Source organism: Prunus mume, linkage group LG8, assembly GCF_029339155.1.
Source record: "Prunus mume cultivar Tortuosa linkage group LG8, ASM2933915v1, whole genome shotgun sequence".
Classification (NCBI taxonomy): domain Eukaryota; kingdom Viridiplantae; phylum Streptophyta; class Magnoliopsida; order Rosales; family Rosaceae; genus Prunus; species Prunus mume.
This window is the reverse complement of record NC_142705.1, coordinates 11,392,659-11,411,774: the sequence shown is the minus strand read 5'-3', so window position 1 is coordinate 11,411,774 and position 19,116 is coordinate 11,392,659. Positions and strand designations below refer to the sequence as shown.

Here is a 19,116-nt window from a genome sequence, read left to right as displayed (position 1 = left end):
TGGTGTTTCTATAGAGGAGGAGATATATATATATAGGAAGAAATATAGAGCGCCTTTGAGGGGATATACACTTGATTGGGCAAGAAAAAACTCTCAAAATCAGTTTCGGTTTCCTTCTTCGTTTTTAATTTAATTTAGTCTTGATATATATCCAAACCTTTTCCTTGTTTGTTACTCATCATCATTCCCCCACATTTCGAATGGGGATGTAATTTTTCAATCAATATTATTTTTGGTAACCTTTAGTTTCTTTTATAATTTAAAAAATAATAATATATATTTACTTGCTCGGAATGAAGATTATGTATACAAGAGAAGAGAGCATTATGGTAATGACTTGTTCAAATTCATTCCTGTTTCAGTTTTTTTTTTTTTATCATTCTTATAATTTAGTGTACGTAAATTTGTAATTAGTCTAAGTTTTTTTTTCTTTCTTTTTTTCAAAATGTTGCTCATTATTAATGTTAGGTTATAAATAGAGGTCTACAATGGGCCAGACGACACATTTAAGGCCAGCTTAGTTGTACTTCATGTTGTGCTTAGACCGCTTGATTTACCTAATGCGGGCCTAATTTTGTCCGACGTGTTACATGTTAAGTTATAACATATTTGTAGTTTTGCTATTAATTATAAAAGAACAAAATCTTATATTTGATTTGCGGAATAAATTTGTTGGGAATGAAACTCACATGTCTAATATTAAAAGATGAGAATGAAATATGTTCTTTACAGTGTTTGGGAATGCTGGGAAATGACGACCAAAAAAGGCCATCTTCTTTTATTCTTAAATTTGGTTTGTGTAATATTATGAATGAAAAATTGTTCAATTTTTCAATAGTACTCTTATTTTTTAATTAAAAATTATTAATAAAAAGTGATATTAGAATATTAGAATAAGGGTAAGTTAGTTATAAAAAGAAAGATTCATCAAATGTTTTCCCATGGGGGCACAAAAATTTCACAAAAAGGGCTACGGGTATGATGTTACTGCTTAAAATGTTATGCGTATATTACATTTCTAAGAGTGCACTTAATTAATTTGTGGAGTCATAATGGAAAGGGGCCATCTGCCATTCTATCAATTAGCCAAACTATACATCCAAATTCCAATCCATCATTGTGTTGGTAGATCATGGTTGTACAAAAAATAGGGCTATTGCACTTTTGATATTTAAAAAAATATATATTACTATCAGGGATGAGCTAATTAACTAATTTATGTAATCCTTTTTTCTACAAAGAAAAGACTATATATCCTTTTACTTATATTATAATATGAAAAAAATATAGAATGAGCTTCTTGTTATTTATTTATTTGGGTAACTTTAAATCATATAAATTCTAAATGAAATAAATATTTTCTAAAATATTTTTCCACAAAGCTTCAGCCTTCAAATTTGAAGTCCCGTAAAATACAGAGAAATGGGAGTATTAGGTTTGCGGCGGTAAGAGGGCTTTGAGAGACTTCAAGCTTGAGGCTTGCGGTACCGTTCTGGTTTGAAAGAAGGCTCAGGTAGGAGTGGGTCGATTTGGGTTTTGAGCAGCCATCAACAAAAAGAAGTGAACTTTCAGATTTCCCAGTCTCAGATTCTCAGCCAAATGCCCAAATATGATACTGAACGTGTGTATTTTTCGTGTTCTGGTAGGTGGGTAATTTCTCTGTTGCAGCCATGGTGGGTTGGCAGAGGCATCTTCAGTCAGCAATCCGTCAAATTGGGAAAAGGGTGGAATGTAGTTACAACCCTTCTGCTAACTTCTCTTCTTCTTCTTCTTCTCGGTTAGAGGGTTAGTAGCTTCAAAATGTCCTATTGCTTAGTTGGTTTTATAAGAAAGTGTTGATTAATAAGAATCTTAATGTTGCAGGTGTCTTGCCTTATTTTCAAACACTTTGCAAACCATCTGCTCCAACCATTTCAAGGCCCCTTCATCAATATTTTCAGCACTTGGTAGTTGTGATATCTGTAATTTTTATGTTCTTTCGATAATTGTTCATTTCTGTATTGTCCTCAACTTGTCTTGGCTTTTTTTGTCCCAGGGAATTTCGAGTTCAAGGACTTTACTAGCTGAGGAAACACCTTCTCCATCTCCATTGACTCCTCTTCTGACATCAAAGACTGGAAAAGATGAAGAGCACAAGCAAAAATCACTGACTAAACCTGATAAAGTTCAAGCTATCTTAAAGGGCATCAAACAGGTATTGATATTGCACTCTGGTTGCATCGTTATGAAGCTTTGCAATGGATTCTAAAGTTCTATGGAATTTGGTTTTTGATGCATCTGGGCATCAAACACTTTGTTCTATCATGTGGTATGTTCCTTTGCTGCCGAATAATCAAATTTTATTTTTGGGTAAACATTTGTGCATGACTACCAATTTTACCTTATAATTGATGACCAATGAAGAGGGAGGAGGGGGGGAGGTGGTGAAAACAACTTCTTAGAAAGGAAAATATCATACCTGTTTCTGATTATGTGTGTAATGTATTTAGAAATGATTGGATGGCTGACTGAACAAGTTCCTCTGAAAACAAATATTATTCATTTTTTCTGATTATGTGGGTGTGTGTGATGTATTTAAGAAAGGACAACAGTGAAAACAGTAATCTTGCAGACCTTCTCTATGGCACAGGGAGGCATGCCTTTTGTTAAAAATGATGTCTATTCCTTTTTTTTTTTTTAAATTCAGTTTGGATGTTAATAGTCCTAGCATTGGAGTTGTTTCTTGGATAGTTCGTGTTACCTAAATTCAGTTTTTTTTTTTTAATTCAGTTTAGACATTAACGTAAAGGATCCCTGGTCACCTAAATGGCTGTTCTAAAAGTTGTATAGTTGATATTATTTTCAAGTTTCCCCCTTATACGTAATTACTTTTAGTGATTTTAGCTCACTCACTTTCACTCTCAGAGTCCTAAGAAGGTTAACTTGGTTGCTGCACTGGTACGTGGTATGCGTGTTGAAGATGCATTGTTGCAGTTGCAAGTGACAGTAAAGCGAGCTTCCAAAACTGTGTACCAGGTGATACAGCCATCATGCATCTATTTTAGAGGACAGGAATGAATGGATTGAACATTTAAGTGATTTTTTTTTTGAATTATTTTGACTTCTGAGAAGACAGGAATGGAGGAGATGCATCTTCTTGTGGTATCATTGAGAATTTTTAATTTTAATTTTACTTTAAAAATAGTTATTCAGTTAGTTGTCATCATTTGAAATCAGTATAGAGGTTGGGTATTTCACATGCGATGGCTTCATTATGCTCATGTCTTACTAACACGAAATAGAACTTACAACAAAATTTCAACATTATGTAAGAAACTACTATTTGCAGGTCATTCACTCAGCCAGAGCAAATGCTACTCATAATCACGGGTTGGATCCAGACCGTCTCCTTGTTGGTAAATAATGAAATCGAAATTAATTTCTTCTTTCTCTTTGTTTCCAATTTCAACCCTCATTCTGCATTCTCTCCTTATTTGTAGCTGAGGCATTTGTTGGAAAGGGATACTTCAAAAAGAGACTGTCCTACCATGCTAAAGGCAAATGTGGAGTTAAAGTGAGAGCAGAATGCCGACTGACAGTGGTAGTAAGGGAGATCACCCCTGACGAGGAGGCAGAGATAGCCAAACTGAAAGTTAAGAATTTCGTGAAGCTCACAAAGCGTGAAAGAAGGCTTGTTCCTCATAAGCTTATTGAGACAACTCCAATTTGGAACCGCAAAGGCAAAGCCCGTGAGCGTGAACGAAATGGTGCCGCTGCATGAGCAAGCTTCCTTCCCATGCTTTCATATTCTAAAAGAAAGTTTTGAGACTCCTCCTGTGTCCTTGAATCTTGATAATGTTCCAAGTGTGAATGATGAAGTGCCAGAGTAGGAAGAGCAACCTTGTCGCAGTTTCTGGTAGTGGCTGCATGCAGTTTTAAATATGTTTTTTTTAAGCCATTGTAGTTTTGAACGCTTGATATGTTGAGTATCATCGTAGTCCCTTCTTACTTGGCTTCATTTGAGAGAATAAATTATTACCCATTCCCCCTTCTTCCTTGGCCTCTGATTGAGGCAGAGAATGAGCTCTTGCTCATGTTTACGCCTAAGTGGAGTTCACAGGTAAACAAATGAAAAACCAAATTATCCGTTAGATGGTGCAGTAAAAGAAATATAGTGTGTGTTTGCACTGCTGTTGGTTCCAGAATTCTCGCAAACAGCAAACGACTGAAAGTGGCAGCCCTAAATTCTTTTGGATATTGGTATTTCCTATGAAGTTTAAACCATACTGACTACTGTGGGACTTTAACATTTCTCGGCAGGCTGTATACTCCACGTGTCCATTTTAGTATATTAGGTTAGCTGTATATTTGTATAAGAATCTTCAAATGTTTTGGAAAGGTGAGACACTAGTGGAAGCAACGATAACACAACTCAAATTTTGATTCCAGACGGTAAGCATTGAGAACATACTGATTCGAACTGCAAAAGCTATTGGGAAGAACTTCTCCGACTCTAAGCATATATATGATCATATGATGGCAGGAAAACAAAAGGAAATGAATTAAATCTTGGTATCATCTTTGATCAAAGAAGCTGCCCACAATGGTTGTTCGTTTTAATGAAACCAACAAGACTCAGACAACTGAAGACAGATGCAATCTTGGAAAACTCTAGAGAGAGAGAGAGAGAGAGAGAGTGCTCTCGGCATAGCAATGCATAATAGAATGTAATTTGTCATCTTCCAAAGATAGCCTCAACAATTTTGTATTTTATTTTCTGAATGGATGTAATTGTGTACGTAGTAGCTATTGTTGACAAGATACACTCATTTCTTCCACCACATTTGCAACTCATTACAACTACTAACAAATCATGCCAACTGATTTAAACTATTTTCACCCATGAGTCGAGACCAGCTGACTTTGCATCTGACTTAATTCTTATTTGCTGTATAAGTTCGGGTTTTGACTCGTTGCTGCAATCTTGACGAAGAAATTCAATAAAATGAAGTTCAGAGGTGTACCAAGTACTATAAAGAATGAAACCAAGATGAAATCCCAAGTGAAAAATCAGGATAAGCACAAGAAAGAACTACATAAACAATAACTGTCGCTGGATCAAGATACGGAACAAGGATCCCCGCAAACAAGTTCAAAAGAGAAGAAAACAAAATAACACCCAAGTCAAATGTGTCAGGCTGTCACAAGGGGCATAGATTTGCCTCTTTTTGAGTAACGAATAAAATCTTAGTTTGGCGCATCAACACTTCTGTATCTAAATATCTCGACACCCAAGTAGTCAAGAGGACCATGAACAGCGACATGCGGCTTCCCAACTTTCACAGAGACAGCAGATATCTGGGGATAATTTTTCAGAGTGGTAGATGCGATGAGTTGAGCCACAGACTCCAGAAGATTATGAGGTGGCCCTTCTACAACTTCCTTTACAATGCTGTGGTTTACAAATGCAAAACATCAAAAGTGACCTAGTATCAGTCTGAGAAAACCTTAGATATAAAACGATAAGCATATTGTGTTTAATCTTTTCTTCTGGACATACAAATTCCTAGCTTTTTGCATCTCCATTTTCTATAAGACCACAACCACTGAATCAAAACAGACCGAACTAAAAAAGGACCCAAATAGAATATAATTTTTCAATGCCATTCCAAATTGAGGCAAATATTTGACAACAATATGCAAATGATGGGACTGCAGCACTAGACTAGACTAAAACATGATATATGCCAAGTTTCGAGGTAATGGAAAATGAAGGTGGTGTGGTTATATTGTTACTAACCGATAAATTTCGGTGTAACTAATGGTATCTGACAAACGATCAGATTTACCAGCCTCCCGGAGATCCATCCAAGCATCAACATCTATCACAAATTTCTGACCCAGCGTCCTTTCTTCTGGCTTCACTCCATGAAAACCATGGAACTTCAAGCCCCTTAATATGAGCTTATCTCCCCCTCTTATTGCAGCATCTTCCTGTATTGTTCCTGATGAAAATCAATTATCACAAAACACCAACCATCAAAACAAAGACACAAGGGGCAAAAGTTCATGCTCACAGACAAAACCAGTTATTAAAAACTACATCTTTGCTTGTAAACTATCCCCAACTCCTAATATCCTACATGGATTTCTAAGCTAGACAAGAATTATTCATGTGGGAATGGGAATTTTGTTTTAACGGATTTGGGATACCCAAAATTCCTAGGACCCACCACAAAGAGACATCTTTCTCTGTTTTCTCTCCATCTTCCTCTTCAAAATCTGTAAATCCAGGAGGAACCCAGTGATGCCAATATGCTCCTAAGCACAAAGGCTTCAGAACCCATTACCTACATCTCAAATATACACCTTTTCGACATGAAAAATACAAGAAAAGTAAGCAGTATGTGGTTATGAGTAGAATTCCAGTTTACCAGAAGTGTGCGCAGCCATTAGTTCTATATGAATATTCGGCGCAGAACAGCCGCGAGAGCGCCTGTGTATGTGAGAATTGAACCCACAAAGAATATTTCTTTCTTTCTCTCTCCTCCACAAAGAATCTAACACTATTCAACAGATGGTTACTGGATAGCGCGCGCTACACCTACATTGGCATTGGCTACACCGTTATTACGTAAGCAACAAATGGCAAAATTGGCAAATCAATTTTCTTTTTATTGAATTTTTGGAAGAATATTCAAACTTGGACCGAAATGCCACTATCAAATCAATTGATAAGTTAGTTTTCCTTTTCTTTTCTTTTTTCCAACAAAACCAAAAGAGCAAGACAACACTCATCAAAATATCAAAATATTTAACAATAATATAAAAAACAAAGATTCAGAGAGAAATCTGAAGCTGTTTTTTTGGTACGGAGAGAGAGAAAGAGAGAGAGAGGAGAAGTCAGAAGAAGGCAAACCAGAGACGACCATCGTGCTGAAAAAGAGACGACGACTTCGTTATAAACCCATGTCTGGCGATGGGTTCTCGAGCCGCTCATATTCTGAGCTGTCCATTACCCATATCCACGCCCTGATAATTTTTTAAGCCCACCAAATTATGGTTAGGATCCACGTCGATTTTAATTGAATCTGTCCAATCCCATTCGACTCACCGAATAGAGCCTTATAGTTTAGTTTAATTATAAATCCCTCTCAGCAAAGGATCCATGTCGATTTTAATTGAATCTGTCCAATCCAATTCAATCCACCGAATAGGGCCTTATAGTTTAGTTTAACTTTAAATCCTTATCAGCAAAGGACCAATAGGGCCTTATAGTTTAGTTTAACTTTAAATCCTTATCAGCAAAGGACCAAGTAGTATAGTGATTTGGAGCAAATACTCCCAAGGGTTCTAGGTTTGAATACTAATATCCGTATAGTATGTGTGAGTTTAGTATGTTGTCGCCCTTCAATAGAAAAGATTCTGTAAAAAATAATATTAATAATATGAGTGCCTCTTTCTCGCGTTATGCAATTTTAGCCCCATATAAAAATTAGATAGGCCTAATGATATTTCTCTTTTAGGGTAAATTACTCAAATGATCCTCAAATTTGTACAAGATTTACATTTTGGTCCCTAAATTAAATTATTAGTTCAAATGGTATATAAACTATTTTAATCACCCATTTGATCCAACCGTTACATTTTCTGTTAAATGTAACCAAATTTTAGGGGCAAATACGACTTTTCATAATTAACAAATAAAATAGGGTTAAAATAAATACAAAATTAGAAAATAATTGAAGAAAAAGAGAAAAAAAATCATGAGACCCAAACCCCCTCCCTTCAATTTCTTCTCCCCAATTCCCTACAGACCTCTCCAATTACTGTGTTTGTAAAAAGAAAAGATGGTTTGTCAATGACCTTCAACCATCCAGCCCAACAATTAATGTCCAAAATAATAATAACATAAGTTGCTGAAGAGACGCAGAGGAAGAGGAAAGCTCCTAAGGAAGTGGGCAATGGCGAAAATGGTGGGAGTGTTGGCCTTGGTATTGATGGCATAAATCCCCAAAAGCCTCGCAACGATTTTGGCATCTTGGTTGAAGAATCTGTACTTGTACTTAGAGGGTGAGAAATTGACAATGGCTGTGATTTTGGGAGGTGGGGTTGGCGGGTGATGAGGTGGGGAGGAGGGTGGTGGGTCGTTGTCTCTCAACAATAAAGGGAAATTAAGAGGGAGGGGGAGAGGGTCTGGGTCGTTGTTGAGTTGGGGTTCTGGGTTAGTTGGGAGGGGGTTTGTGGAAGATTTTTTTTCTTTTCTTTTTCTATAGTTGCTAGCTTGGGTGGAGGGTGGGGAGGAGCCTGGGTTTTGGGTTCATAGGGCCTGAGATAGAGGGTGGTTGTTGGATGGGTTTGGGTGGAGAATGGTTGTGGGATGAGTTTGGGGGTTGGAGCTTGAGGGTGGTGGCCATGGGGGAATGGAGAGAGAGAGAGAGAGAGAGAGAGAGAGAGAGAGTTTTTATTTATTTTTAACGTACAAAATGACCAATTTGCCCTCATTTAACAGCAACATTGATAGAACGTAACGGTTGGATCAAATGAACGATTAAAATAGTGTTTATGTACCATTTGGACTAATAATTTAATTTAGGAACCAAAATGTAAATCGCGTACAAATTTGAGGACCGTTTGAGTAATTTACCCTTCTCTTTTAATGTTAGGAGAAGTGGAAGTTCGAATCGCTACTCCGTAAAAGAGAAACACAGATAAAACAAATACTGAAGAAAGAGGGAAAGATAACCCTGTTGAACAAGGGATGGGATTTGAATAATTTTTCTGGGTCAAATTATACATATACAATGTAATCAAAAACCAAGAGAGGTCTTCTATTGTGCCCCTTTCACTGACGTCATTAAAAGCTGTACAACATGAATCCTGTGCTCCTTTTCTCTACAAAATCTCTCCAATATCTAAACCGGGTGCATCCCGCCGGCAGCCTGCTTCCCAACTGTTACTTAACTATACAACTGTCTGTTTATGTGTTTATATATCCGGTACTCTTCGGTAGAAAAGAACGTATGCAGCTGATGTCCTGATCCTCTCTTGACCAACAGGAAGAACCTTTTCATCATCAAACTCATACCACAAACCATTACCAAGCTGCACAGGGAACAAAAATTGTTTACCAATTCAATTGAGAAAGCCCTAAAGTGAAGAAAACTTGGGGATAAAATGCATGCAATAAAAAAAGGAAAGGAGCATCTAAGTGCGGTCTGGCTTTCACTGAGTATAAAGGATTCAATTGAGAAACTTGGACAAAAGCCTAAGGAATTTTCTAACAATAAGAGAAACAGAACTTACATGAACAAATGCTGTATAGTGACCACCACCCATGCCGCCATAGTGATTACTAATTGCATACAACATATATTGGCAGGATAACTGGCTATTTCGGTGACTAATGTAAGGTGAGAAATCTAGACCATAAATTGGAAAATCAACAAATGTTTCGAGCTTGTTCTTAAATAAATTGCTGTACGAGAATCTTTTCAGATGAATAACCAGAATCTCAGGCAATCTCCAAAGGTCTAACTTTTTGCTAGCTTGCTGAGGCTTCTTGCAGATAGGGCAGTACCTGTAAACAACATATCATTGCAAAAGCTAGCATTAAGATAGGCAGCAGGTATATGACTACAATCTATTATTTAAAAAATTCTGAAAACCGAAAAAGACAAACTGCACAGATGACATAATTAATGAACCAAATAAACTTCATGCTCTATCTCTAGCTAGATTAAGCCAAGAAACAACAGTCAAGAGGATGCATAACAGTTTTGTTCTTGTAATTCAAATGAAGTTAGATGCTAACCACATATCCTCTGGTCCTAGAGGTTCTTCCTTCATAAAGGCTTTAAGGCATTTGTACAGAGAGACAGATTCTTCAGGCTCCCTCATGAAAAATTGGGGCTTGAAAACCTCTGGCAAAGTGTTTAAAAGGCATGTATCGTACTTTTTAGTCATATTATCGGACCATAAAACAAGCACCTCCAACCTCTTAGGCAACCCTGAGACCACGATCGGCTCATTCATCTCTATCAAGGTATCTTCTATAGCTTCTTTTGCATCTGGTAAGTAAAACTGGAAGTCAGTATCCGAATTTGCTTCATCCCTTGATTCCCTGTCTGAGTCGGCATCATTATCCATAATTGTAGTAGTAGTGGTAGTAGTAGCATTAGAATCTTCATTAGCAAAATCATCATAAAAAATATTTAATACATCTCCAGGGCTCATCAAGTATGGATTTAGTACTTTCAGGAATGCATTACGAATATCAGATCCATTGCAAACATCAGGCAATGTTGCTACAAGGGGAATGCCAAACACCTGTGGGACTAATCTCATCTCCCCATTATTGTGACACCTGATCCCAGACAAAAATATGTATTTAGGCTTTTTTACAGCAAAAAGCAAAGACAATAATAATAATAATAATAATATTTTCCATAGTGAAAACATAGAAATGCAAGCTGTATCCTTTTAAGAGATCATGTAACAGAGGGAAAAGATAAAAACATTATCATCACAACACAAAATGAATTAACATCATTATCCATGTTTATGAGGTCCATTGTATTTTTCCACAGAGAAATCATTCACATGCACTTGTAATAAAACAGTTATTGAAACCTGGTGGCCATATGGCCTTCAAAGAACAGGAAGCCAGTGGTATTTATTTACAACCTAAAAGACGTAATAAGGGAAGACTTTCAAATCGGTCAAGAAACTTACAGAGAAGGCCTAACTTACTGCCGGAGATAGTTACAAGGTTGGATCATAAAAACATTTAAAAATTATTAATTCAGTACGCACTTGCAAACATCTGCTAAATACATATAGGATTATCCAAAATTCAGAAAGTTTGCATAGAGATAGAACCCTGAATTCAATCAAAACTTCAAACTCCATATATCCCAACAGAACCAAGTTTCTACAGCAACAATGACCTTTCAACTACTCTAAAATCCTACAGTGTACGAATTGGTAATCAGATTTCTTTATTAAAAAGGTGGCTAGTAACATGAGGGCAAGGCATGACGCTACAACAGCCTGGTTTTCCCTAACCAAACTGTTGCAGGTTCAAATCATGGAAACCACCTCTCTGGGACAAGGGGTATGGCTGATGCATCTAGCCTTCCCCAGACGCATTGGAAGGAGTGTCATGCATTGAACCACCCTTTGTCTTGCATATACAAAGGCTGTGATATCTATTAAACAGACCCAACTATATCAAACAAAAACATATTACGCACCACCAGTATCACTCATAGATGGTCATCTTTCAACTTCATTTTTTTAAAATTTGTTTTCTATTTCTGCGGTAAAATAATTTCAGCCATGACATATAAGGTGTCAACGAAAATGCCTCAACATGTCAGAATGAGACGGAATGAACAAGCCAAAAAAATTTGACTGTTTCTATATGCAATCATTCCCCAACATAAATAAAATCTTCAACAAACAGTTCGCAATACCAGATACCAAAATAATAATAAATAAAAACAATATGCAAGCTGTAACTGATGTTGTATTTGACAAGGCAATGGTTTATACAGACTTTTAAACAAGATACACCCGAAGATGATAGTTGGAAGAGCAACAAAATCTGGGTTCAAACCTAAACACAATTCACGCATGAAATACTTGATAAAAAGTGACAACTTACCATCTGGACATGAGACTAACTGTTATGTTGGTCGTAAAGTTTTATGAGGAAGATCTTATATTTCAAAAAATCATAGACTTTTCAAGTACATAAATGAAGGAAATTGGTTCAGGAGCTAATTGACTTCTTTCTTGGTTACAGAGATTTCAAAGTGTCCAAAGATTCAAGTCTGGAATCAGGTTGCTTGTTTAATTCTATCATTACCATATCAAAGTCTAGTAGAATTGAGTTCATTGGCATACAAAAAATATCATTAGTTACTAAAAGAAACAAAAAACAATGTATATATCATAAATACCATCCCATAAGACAAATTCTATGGCGTAAACTTTCAAATGAATCAAAAATGAATGTTACAATATACTTTGGGAGTCTGACCAGATTTTCCATCATTTTGACAACATAAATAAAAAAAGGGGTACTTCTCACCACACCAACTACTTGCATTATTCAACAACAGCTTCTATTACACGAGCAATAACACATACTAGTAAGTACTGTTTCAGGGGTAACATATCACAAAGAGTATATTTTGTACACAGTTTCTATTGAATTGTGTGAACCAGGCACCATCATTCCTATTAACATCATGTGTCCTTTAATGTCTAAGCTTATAGTAAGCATACAACATACCTTGATTACCAGGTAACTGAAATTATCATGTTGAACATTTCCCAAAAGGTCCCTGAGCTATTTTGGCAATCACATAAAAATTCTTTAGGTTGCTCACTGAGTTCACTAACCTATTTAGTTTAAAATGCAAGGGGAAAAAGGTCATTGAACTAATTATAGCAAAAATTAGAAGCATTATCACTTTTAATTTTTTAATAAAGTAATTTGAGTTGGGCAACTGATAAAGCAGTGATGATTTACTCAAGAAACAAAACTTACATGTCCATCTGCTGATGAATAAACGTAACCAAAAGGGACGTCTCACAACCCTTTGGTAACCGATAAGCGACCAATCGGTCACCATCTCTGATCAAGTCTAATGAATCAAATGGATCTTCCAGTAGACGAAAAATGCGACACTTGTATACCTACAAACAAAGGGTCAATGCCTTGGCATTCTTAACCTCTCAGTGAAGGATCTTTAAAAGATTACAAATAGTTACAAAATCAATCATGGACATGAATTTACTATGATGGCATGCAAAAAGCAAATACAGACCACGTAATTGTCAAAATGCCAACAAATGGTGCTAGAGAACCAGAGTCGACACACAACACTGCATGACTGCTCCATGACCGTAGCTACTATGCATGCATGTCATCCATATGACAACTCCCATTCCCACCCCACCCCCTCACTCCAATGACATACAGCAATGTTTCAATAACTCTAAAAACAGAGCTCCAGAAATATACCTCAGCAAGCATTAGGGTTTCATCATCTCTTAAAGAACATGCAGCGCTTAAGGCATTAGTCAGATCCAACGACCTTCCACTCTTGGGCACTGTCACAGTAAATGTACATGGCAATGCAGTCCCATCTGTGCTTAGGACCATCAAAGTCATAGTCCGCATTGTTGTTGAAGGTAATGGTAGAGAAAGGTACATAAATGGGTCAAATGTAACGGACACCTTGTTGCAAACAGGGCAAACCAATTTTGACCGGTACTGGCCCTACAGTAGCAAGGGGAAAAGAAATTGCAATATAGTGTTAAAAAAATAAATTTAATGAAGTTGATCCCAACAAACTTATCTTAAGAAGGAATAAGTGAAACTTAAATCTACAAATTACAATGCATTTAAACCATAAAACTGACTTGGCACACATCAACAATGATGGAGTCATTGCGAGCAAGGTGATTTTGCCAATATTCTTCTCCCACTTCTTCATCTGGACGACCCTCTACATCCTGAGCTTCGATATACGGCTTGCATTTCACACGATTTAGATCTTCATGGAGACCATCCAACAAAAAAGCAAGAAGTTCCTACATGAGGCACTTCGACAAATTACAATTTATAAATCTATTTCCCATGCAACAAAATTAAACATTTACGCCTAGTGAAAAAAACAAAAGAAGAAAGACTAAACATAAAACCAAATGAACTAACCTGGGAATCATGCTGATTATAGCCACTGAATTGGGGAGCAAAACTCGCAAGTTTTAACTTGAACATTCTTGGAGCCACTGGCTTTGCACCTGGAGCCCATAACTTCCTCAACAACTCTCCAAATGCTAAAGCAAGTTCTCCCTGGAAAATAAGTCTATAGTAAAAAGGAGAGCCAACAATCAAAGTAAGCGAAAGATGCCACAAAAAAGCAGCCACTTAAAATGAAAACCAAAGGATTAACCCATTTACATACTTTCATTCCTAGTGGATTTGAATAATTTATGTCCTTCCGGTAATCTCCTAGAAAATAATCAACAAGCTTTGGGGTATGCACCAAGCATTGGATGGCACTGTTCATAAAACAAGTATTCCCAAGATTTTCTAGTCCAATAAGGCCTAAGGAACCAGCTCCTCTATAGATTGTGCCACTTTGCAAGGAGTTGGTTGGAGTTAAATAAGGATTCACATAGTCAGTGCTCCCATTCATCTTCATAGAGCCACCATAAGTAGAACTATCCATACTGGGATGTTTATCGGCCACTTCATCGCTCCTCCAATCTCTACCTTTCATATAATCTGAAAATCCATGGAGTCGCAGTTCAAGGAGAATCTGAAAGGACAACATGAAACGAAAGGCCATATAACTAAACTGTAGAAATTAATCTGCACGTAAAGATATATATAAACTGCAACACTGAGCATTAAAATTAATTTTGGTAGATTTTTGTATACAAAATCTGGATCCATTTTTTAAGAAAAAAATTGAGACTCGATGTAGCATACTTCCCAGTAACAAAGGATCAACATGAGCACGCTGGTGCGAAAGTTCAACGCCAACCAACTTCCGATCATAATAATATTTACTAACATAACCATCAATGCAATTCAGACAGTATGCGCAATTCCAAAATTCAGTAAATGGAATTAAAAATTCAAAGGCCTAAACTAGAAAGGTAGCACAAACAGTAAAAAGTTGAGCCGCTACTCTCCAGTAGATTGTGAAATATCAAATAGAAAGTATCCATCCGCTTTCTGGTGAAAGGCACCCACCAGATTGAGGAAATATGAGAGTTAACAAATAAATAAGAACCATACATTATAATCACTCACCTCTTTGTTCAGTTGTCCAGGAATATCATTTGGCAAATTAATACTGTCATTCATGAAAATTTGGGTTGTCTGCCCTGAGAAGTCCCAAATATGCAACTGTAAAATCAATCCATGGATGAGTAAATATCATCACATACATATCAGACCAACTGTAAATGACTAATTGTCACTCGTCATGTAACTCACCGGAACATACTCTGAACTGAAAATATTGCAGGCCCTCTTGTAAGAATCAACTGTATTATCCTGAAAATTGCAGTCTAGTCAAATTCAGAAGGTAATCAATCGAAACTCTAAAGAAATAAAAAGTGGTTATTAACTTTACTAAAATGAAGAGTAAAACACAGTTTATGATGTATTCTATATGACAGCATATGAACCCTATTAAGCAAGGACACATATATATATAGCAATTCCAAGGCATATACATCACTATTTCCTAGTAATTACAACTTATATGCCAGACAAAAAGACTTGTAAGTGCTTGTGAAGCAGGAGTCCATAAAACAAAACATGTGTTGCTTGCATAACTACCTAGTGATTTGTTGCCTAGTTGCATGGAATTTTCCCAACTACAACTGTTCCAGCAGATTCTAAGGAAACAACTGCTAGTCCATTCACTGGATTGTGTTTCCATTATACCCCCAACTAACTGGGTCCAAGTGATAACATCTTTCCTAAATTGATGTTGTGACCAAGACCATAGAAACAATCACATTTAAGCACAGGAATGTATCAAAAAAGCGCAATAGTGAGAATCATATTCATGTCACAAACATACAAAAGTTTAAAGAAAAGTAAGTGAAAGTTGCACAGCCCATGTTTCAGTAGGATCCCAATGCCACACAAATACCACATTCAAACATTTAAATTGTAAAAGCTAACTGTTCCACTTCGTGTCAACCTGCTAAAAGTCATAATCCATCAACCGTGTGCTTTCTATTCTGATTCTTTATTAATTTCTTAATCTGACTCCTCTTAGCTCAAATAACTTTCCTTTTGACTCACGCCACCTCCAAACATCACACAACAATTCCAATCCAATATCTGATAAGCTGATAAATAAATAAAAGTTCATCATCACTTATTGGGACTACAATCCTTGCTATTCAAAGTACATTCCCCTTCTTGATCTCACTCTTTTACTCATCTTCTCAGCATCTTGTTCAATAACTATATCATTCTGTTGTTCCTCACCACTTTGGTCCACAAAACACGGTTGGTCAATTGCTACCTCAAATTAAATTAGGATTAATGCGTGTATTATCCAGCAACTTCACCTACCTATAATGTTTTGAGCATCACAAGTTCTTAAAATAATAATAATAAAAAAAATTTCACGAAATCAATTTACGTACTTTAGATTATGCCAACTCTAATCTGAGGCATTATTCTCCCAGACATTCCTTTCCAAAGTACAACAGGTATCCAACTTCCACAACTAATTTTTTTTAAGAATTCATCCAATACAGGAATGTAATGAGAGGGAAAGGGATGCAAAATAAGGCTAAATTACAAAACTTACCTTTTGGCTGATCTTTACAACCAATGAATTCGTTTCCCATGAGACAAACAGCCTAATTTGTAAAGAAAACACATCCTTCAAGAAAATTTCTGCACCAAAAAGGCTCACGTTATCCTTTGCTGCCGTGTAGAAATCATTATGCCTACAGGAAGAGTGGACAAATCAATGCCATTATTATTTAGGAGGTGGTGGAGAATAAAGAGAGAAAGCTCCATTCTCATAAATCACTGTCAAATCATATAGACATAAAAATAACAATAACTTAAGGCACTTCAGGAGAAATTGGAGAAGAAAGAAAGAAATCCCTGAATGCAAAAGAAAATCAGTTTGTTTTCTACCTTCTCCTATAATCCCAGAAAGCACAGTAAACATAAGCCTAAACAATGAAATCACGACCCCTTTTAAGCTTTTAGCAACTTTGTTTTATGAGAAACAAAACTATTCATTAAATACTAAAAAATGTACAAATAGCGAAAGGAGTCCACTTCTGGAAAAACTATAAAACATCTGCTTTCAAATCCGATAAGATAACATAGAAAGACAGCTCCCTAAACCCCAAACCATAGACGCCCATAAAGAAGACAAAAGCAGACCCTAATCCCATAAGCACTCCACCCTCTTCACCAAGAACATTCTCAAAAACCTTCCTATTCCTTTACGCCTATATAATCAAGAAAATTGCCATCATACCACATTTCCCCAGAACTACTACACCCCTTTTCTTTCCACCCAAAAAAAAAGAAAAGAAAAGAAAAAGGGCTAAGTAGGGAAATGTGCTATTATTATCATTAAAGGTCGACCGTAAACGGGCAATCAAAGATTTTGGCAAGGTACCAGAATAATTGAAAATGGGCCTCATTTGACAGCATTAGAGTAACAGTTGGGACCTACAATGAACCCTCCATTAAGACCTACCCTAATCTATTGGCAACTTAAGATACCACAATTCTGACCATCTAAAATGAGAAAAAGAATTGCAAAATAAGAGATAGAAAGCTTCCTCACCGTCTGAGAGCGCGACACCATGTAGGTTCAGGGACCAATGCATACTCACGCCCCGAAAACCCTTCTTCAGCGACGTCCTTCTTCTTCAAATTCAGAAAAATCTCCGAGCCAGCATCGTCGTCCGTAGACGCAGTGTACAAGACCCCTCCCATCTGATCGTCTTCCGTTTGAACCTCCTTCCACCACCTGAAAGCAAACGAAAACACGAAATGAAATCCAATGCAGCAACAGAACCATCTCAACAACACAAAAAAGGGCTCGAGAGCAATTCAGTAGCCAAGTCACTCGCTGGAGGCGCACCTGTAGGGAACGAGGTAGAGCTTATCGACGGCATTGTGCGAAACGTCGTCGTTCGAGCAGTCGTCGTCGTAGTCGTCGTGGAGGCGGAGGCGCTGGGAGCGAAAGCTGGGGCGGAAATCGAGGTCCCAGTAGGGGTCGTCCATGGCGGAGGAGGAGGAGGAGAAGAAGGCTAGGGTTTTGGAGGCGAGGGCGCGTGTGAGGGACTTGCAGAGGTGGAGCGTGGAGGAGAGAGAGAGGTTGGGGAGGAGGTTTAGAGAGAGAAAGCGGGTTGGCTTGTACAGGAAGAGAGAGAGACGGAGCTTCTCGGAGAGTCGGGTCATAATAGAGAGAGTGAGTCAGAGCCCGCCTTTACTTATTCACTCATCGCCACACAATCAATCAAACACCGGCTTTCTCCAATTAAATAAATTTAAAACCAAAATAATTTTGGACCCACCCGTGTTTATACATGATTGGATTGGAAGAGTGTAGTGCACGCGCAAAAAGTGAGGGTGGGGGAGTTGAGGCGTTTCTAGAGTTTTTGTGAGAGGGAGAAGGCTGAAGGTTCTTCTTTGCTTAGTCTCTTTACTGTGTTTAGCAAAAGTTTTAATTGTTGTTAATTTCTAATTTGTTCCGAATCAAAGCTTCAAATTATGATCGTCATCATCATCAATCAAGTTTTGTCAATGAATTTCAAATGTTCTAGGTCATTTGAAGATCTCCTCATTTGATTTAAAGACAACATTTACGGTTGCGATTGCGGTATCTATGTTGTTCCGAATCAAAGCTAAAAATCGACTTTAAAAAGTTTTTTTCTTCTTCTTGTAAATAATTTATAAGGGAATATTTTACCCATAACCCATACAAATAAACACGAATTTGAATTTGATTTGTCCCTTTTAGTTTTGTCTATTTGATTTAATTTAAAGACGCAAATTTGTGCATATTTGTTTTTACTAGTTGGATTAAAGCGAAAACAACAATGAAGCTACATTGAGATCACTTTAGCAGTGGCCACGCTAGAAACATCATTAGCCTAAGTTGCAAGAAAACTTAAGGACGAGAATATTTGGCAAATGCTTTCGTAGTTGTTCATCTTTCATAAATCCTAGAATTTCACCTTTGCTTATGAAATGCGAATACCCTAGACTATCCCTGTTAATTATTAATCTAATCTTAAAGGCCAACAGAATAGGAGCGAAATCCTATGATGTTATCCCATGCTAATGTATCCACAACGTATGCTTGCTTAGAGCACTATAATTTCTTTAAAGTAACAACACCAGAGTACGACACGGCTAATTAAGGGCAGGAGTAGGGGTGATTGCGGTTCGAATCTGCAATTTTTGCCCAAACCGCAAACTGACCGACTATTTGCGGTATGAAGATTTTTGAAACAGCAAAAAACAGTCTGTTACCGCGAATTAGCAGTTTAAAACTGCAAGTTCTCAAGTATTCACAAAAATATAAATTCACAACCTTAACT

General features: G+C 37.0%; 3 protein-coding genes across 5 annotated transcripts; 1 reads left to right on the top strand and 2 right to left on the bottom strand.

Moving 5' to 3' along the window:
- Positions 1-1,357: 1,357 nt before the first annotated feature.
- Positions 1,358-4,031, top strand: LOC107881757 (uncharacterized). 2 transcript variants are annotated; one of them, XM_016796410.2, is made up of 7 exons: positions 1,358-1,513; positions 1,647-1,785; positions 1,864-1,946; positions 2,036-2,194; positions 2,905-3,015; positions 3,329-3,395; positions 3,480-4,031. In XM_016796410.2, the coding sequence occupies exons 2-7, from the start codon at positions 1,671-1,673 to the stop codon at positions 3,758-3,760; spliced, it is 816 nt and encodes a 271-aa protein (XP_016651896.1). In that variant the 5' UTR covers positions 1,358-1,513; positions 1,647-1,670; the 3' UTR covers positions 3,761-4,031. The 2 variants fall into 2 exon arrangements, with proteins under 2 accessions (XP_016651896.1, XP_016651897.1); XM_016796411.2 differs by having other exon boundaries at positions 1,382-1,560.
- A 999-nt stretch (positions 4,032-5,030) lies between these two features.
- LOC103339557 (dihydroneopterin aldolase 2-like) lies at positions 5,031-7,053 on the bottom strand. Of its 2 annotated transcripts, XM_008242866.3 has the most exons (5): positions 6,899-7,053; positions 6,414-6,583; positions 6,213-6,329; positions 5,780-5,984; positions 5,031-5,431 (listed from the first exon to the last, which is right to left on the bottom strand). In XM_008242866.3, the coding sequence occupies exons 3-5, from the start codon at positions 6,244-6,246 to the stop codon at positions 5,227-5,229; spliced, it is 444 nt and encodes a 147-aa protein (XP_008241088.1). In that variant the 5' UTR covers positions 6,247-6,329; positions 6,414-6,583; positions 6,899-7,053; the 3' UTR covers positions 5,031-5,226. The 2 variants fall into 2 exon arrangements, with proteins under 2 accessions (XP_008241088.1, XP_088899079.1); XM_089042953.1 differs by lacking the exon at positions 6,213-6,329 and having other exon boundaries at positions 6,899-7,052.
- Positions 7,054-8,715: 1,662 nt separating this feature from the next.
- LOC103339556 (ubiquitin carboxyl-terminal hydrolase 8-like) lies at positions 8,716-18,024 on the bottom strand. Its single transcript, XM_008242864.2, has 13 exons — positions 17,652-18,024; positions 17,352-17,537; positions 16,347-16,488; positions 15,008-15,067; positions 14,822-14,917; positions 13,965-14,321; positions 13,712-13,852; positions 13,417-13,587; positions 13,016-13,273; positions 12,539-12,687; positions 9,794-10,345; positions 9,286-9,559; positions 8,716-9,084 (listed from the first exon to the last, which is right to left on the bottom strand). Exons 1-13 carry the CDS (start codon positions 17,969-17,971, stop codon positions 8,968-8,970), a joined length of 2,823 nt encoding a protein of 940 aa, XP_008241086.2. The 5' UTR covers positions 17,972-18,024; the 3' UTR covers positions 8,716-8,967.
- Between the last annotated feature and the right edge of the window lie 1,092 nt (positions 18,025-19,116).

Excerpts from the sequence above, each read along its gene's own strand:
- LOC107881757 (XM_016796410.2), top strand. The coding sequence starts at position 1,671 with ATGGTGGGTTGGCAGAGGCATCTTCAGTCAGCAATCCGTCAAATTGGG. Across the intron at positions 1,947-2,035 it reads ATCAATATTTTCAGCACTTG|GGAATTTCGAGTTCAAGGAC; the intron begins GTAGTTGTGATA and ends TTTTTGTCCCAG. Across the intron at positions 3,396-3,479 it reads TCCAGACCGTCTCCTTGTTG|CTGAGGCATTTGTTGGAAAG; the intron begins GTAAATAATGAA and ends CCTTATTTGTAG.
- LOC103339557 (XM_008242866.3), bottom strand. The coding sequence starts at position 6,246 with ATGGAGAGAAAACAGAGAAAGATGTCTCTTTGTG. Across the intron at positions 5,985-6,212 it reads GAGAAAGATGTCTCTTTGTG|GAACAATACAGGAAGATGCT; the intron begins GTGGGTCCTAGG and ends GATTTTCATCAG. Across the intron at positions 5,432-5,779 it reads AGTTACACCGAAATTTATCG|CATTGTAAAGGAAGTTGTAG; the intron begins GTTAGTAACAAT and ends TGTAAACCACAG.
- LOC103339556 (XM_008242864.2), bottom strand. The coding sequence starts at position 17,971 with ATGACCCGACTCTCCGAGAAGCTCCGTCTCTCTCTCTTCCTGTACAAG. Across the intron at positions 15,068-16,346 it reads TTGTAAAGATCAGCCAAAAG|GATAATACAGTTGATTCTTA; the intron begins GTAAGTTTTGTA and ends TGCAATTTTCAG. Across the intron at positions 13,274-13,416 it reads TCATTGTTGATGTGTGCCAA|GGCCAGTACCGGTCAAAATT; the intron begins GTCAGTTTTATG and ends TTGCTACTGTAG.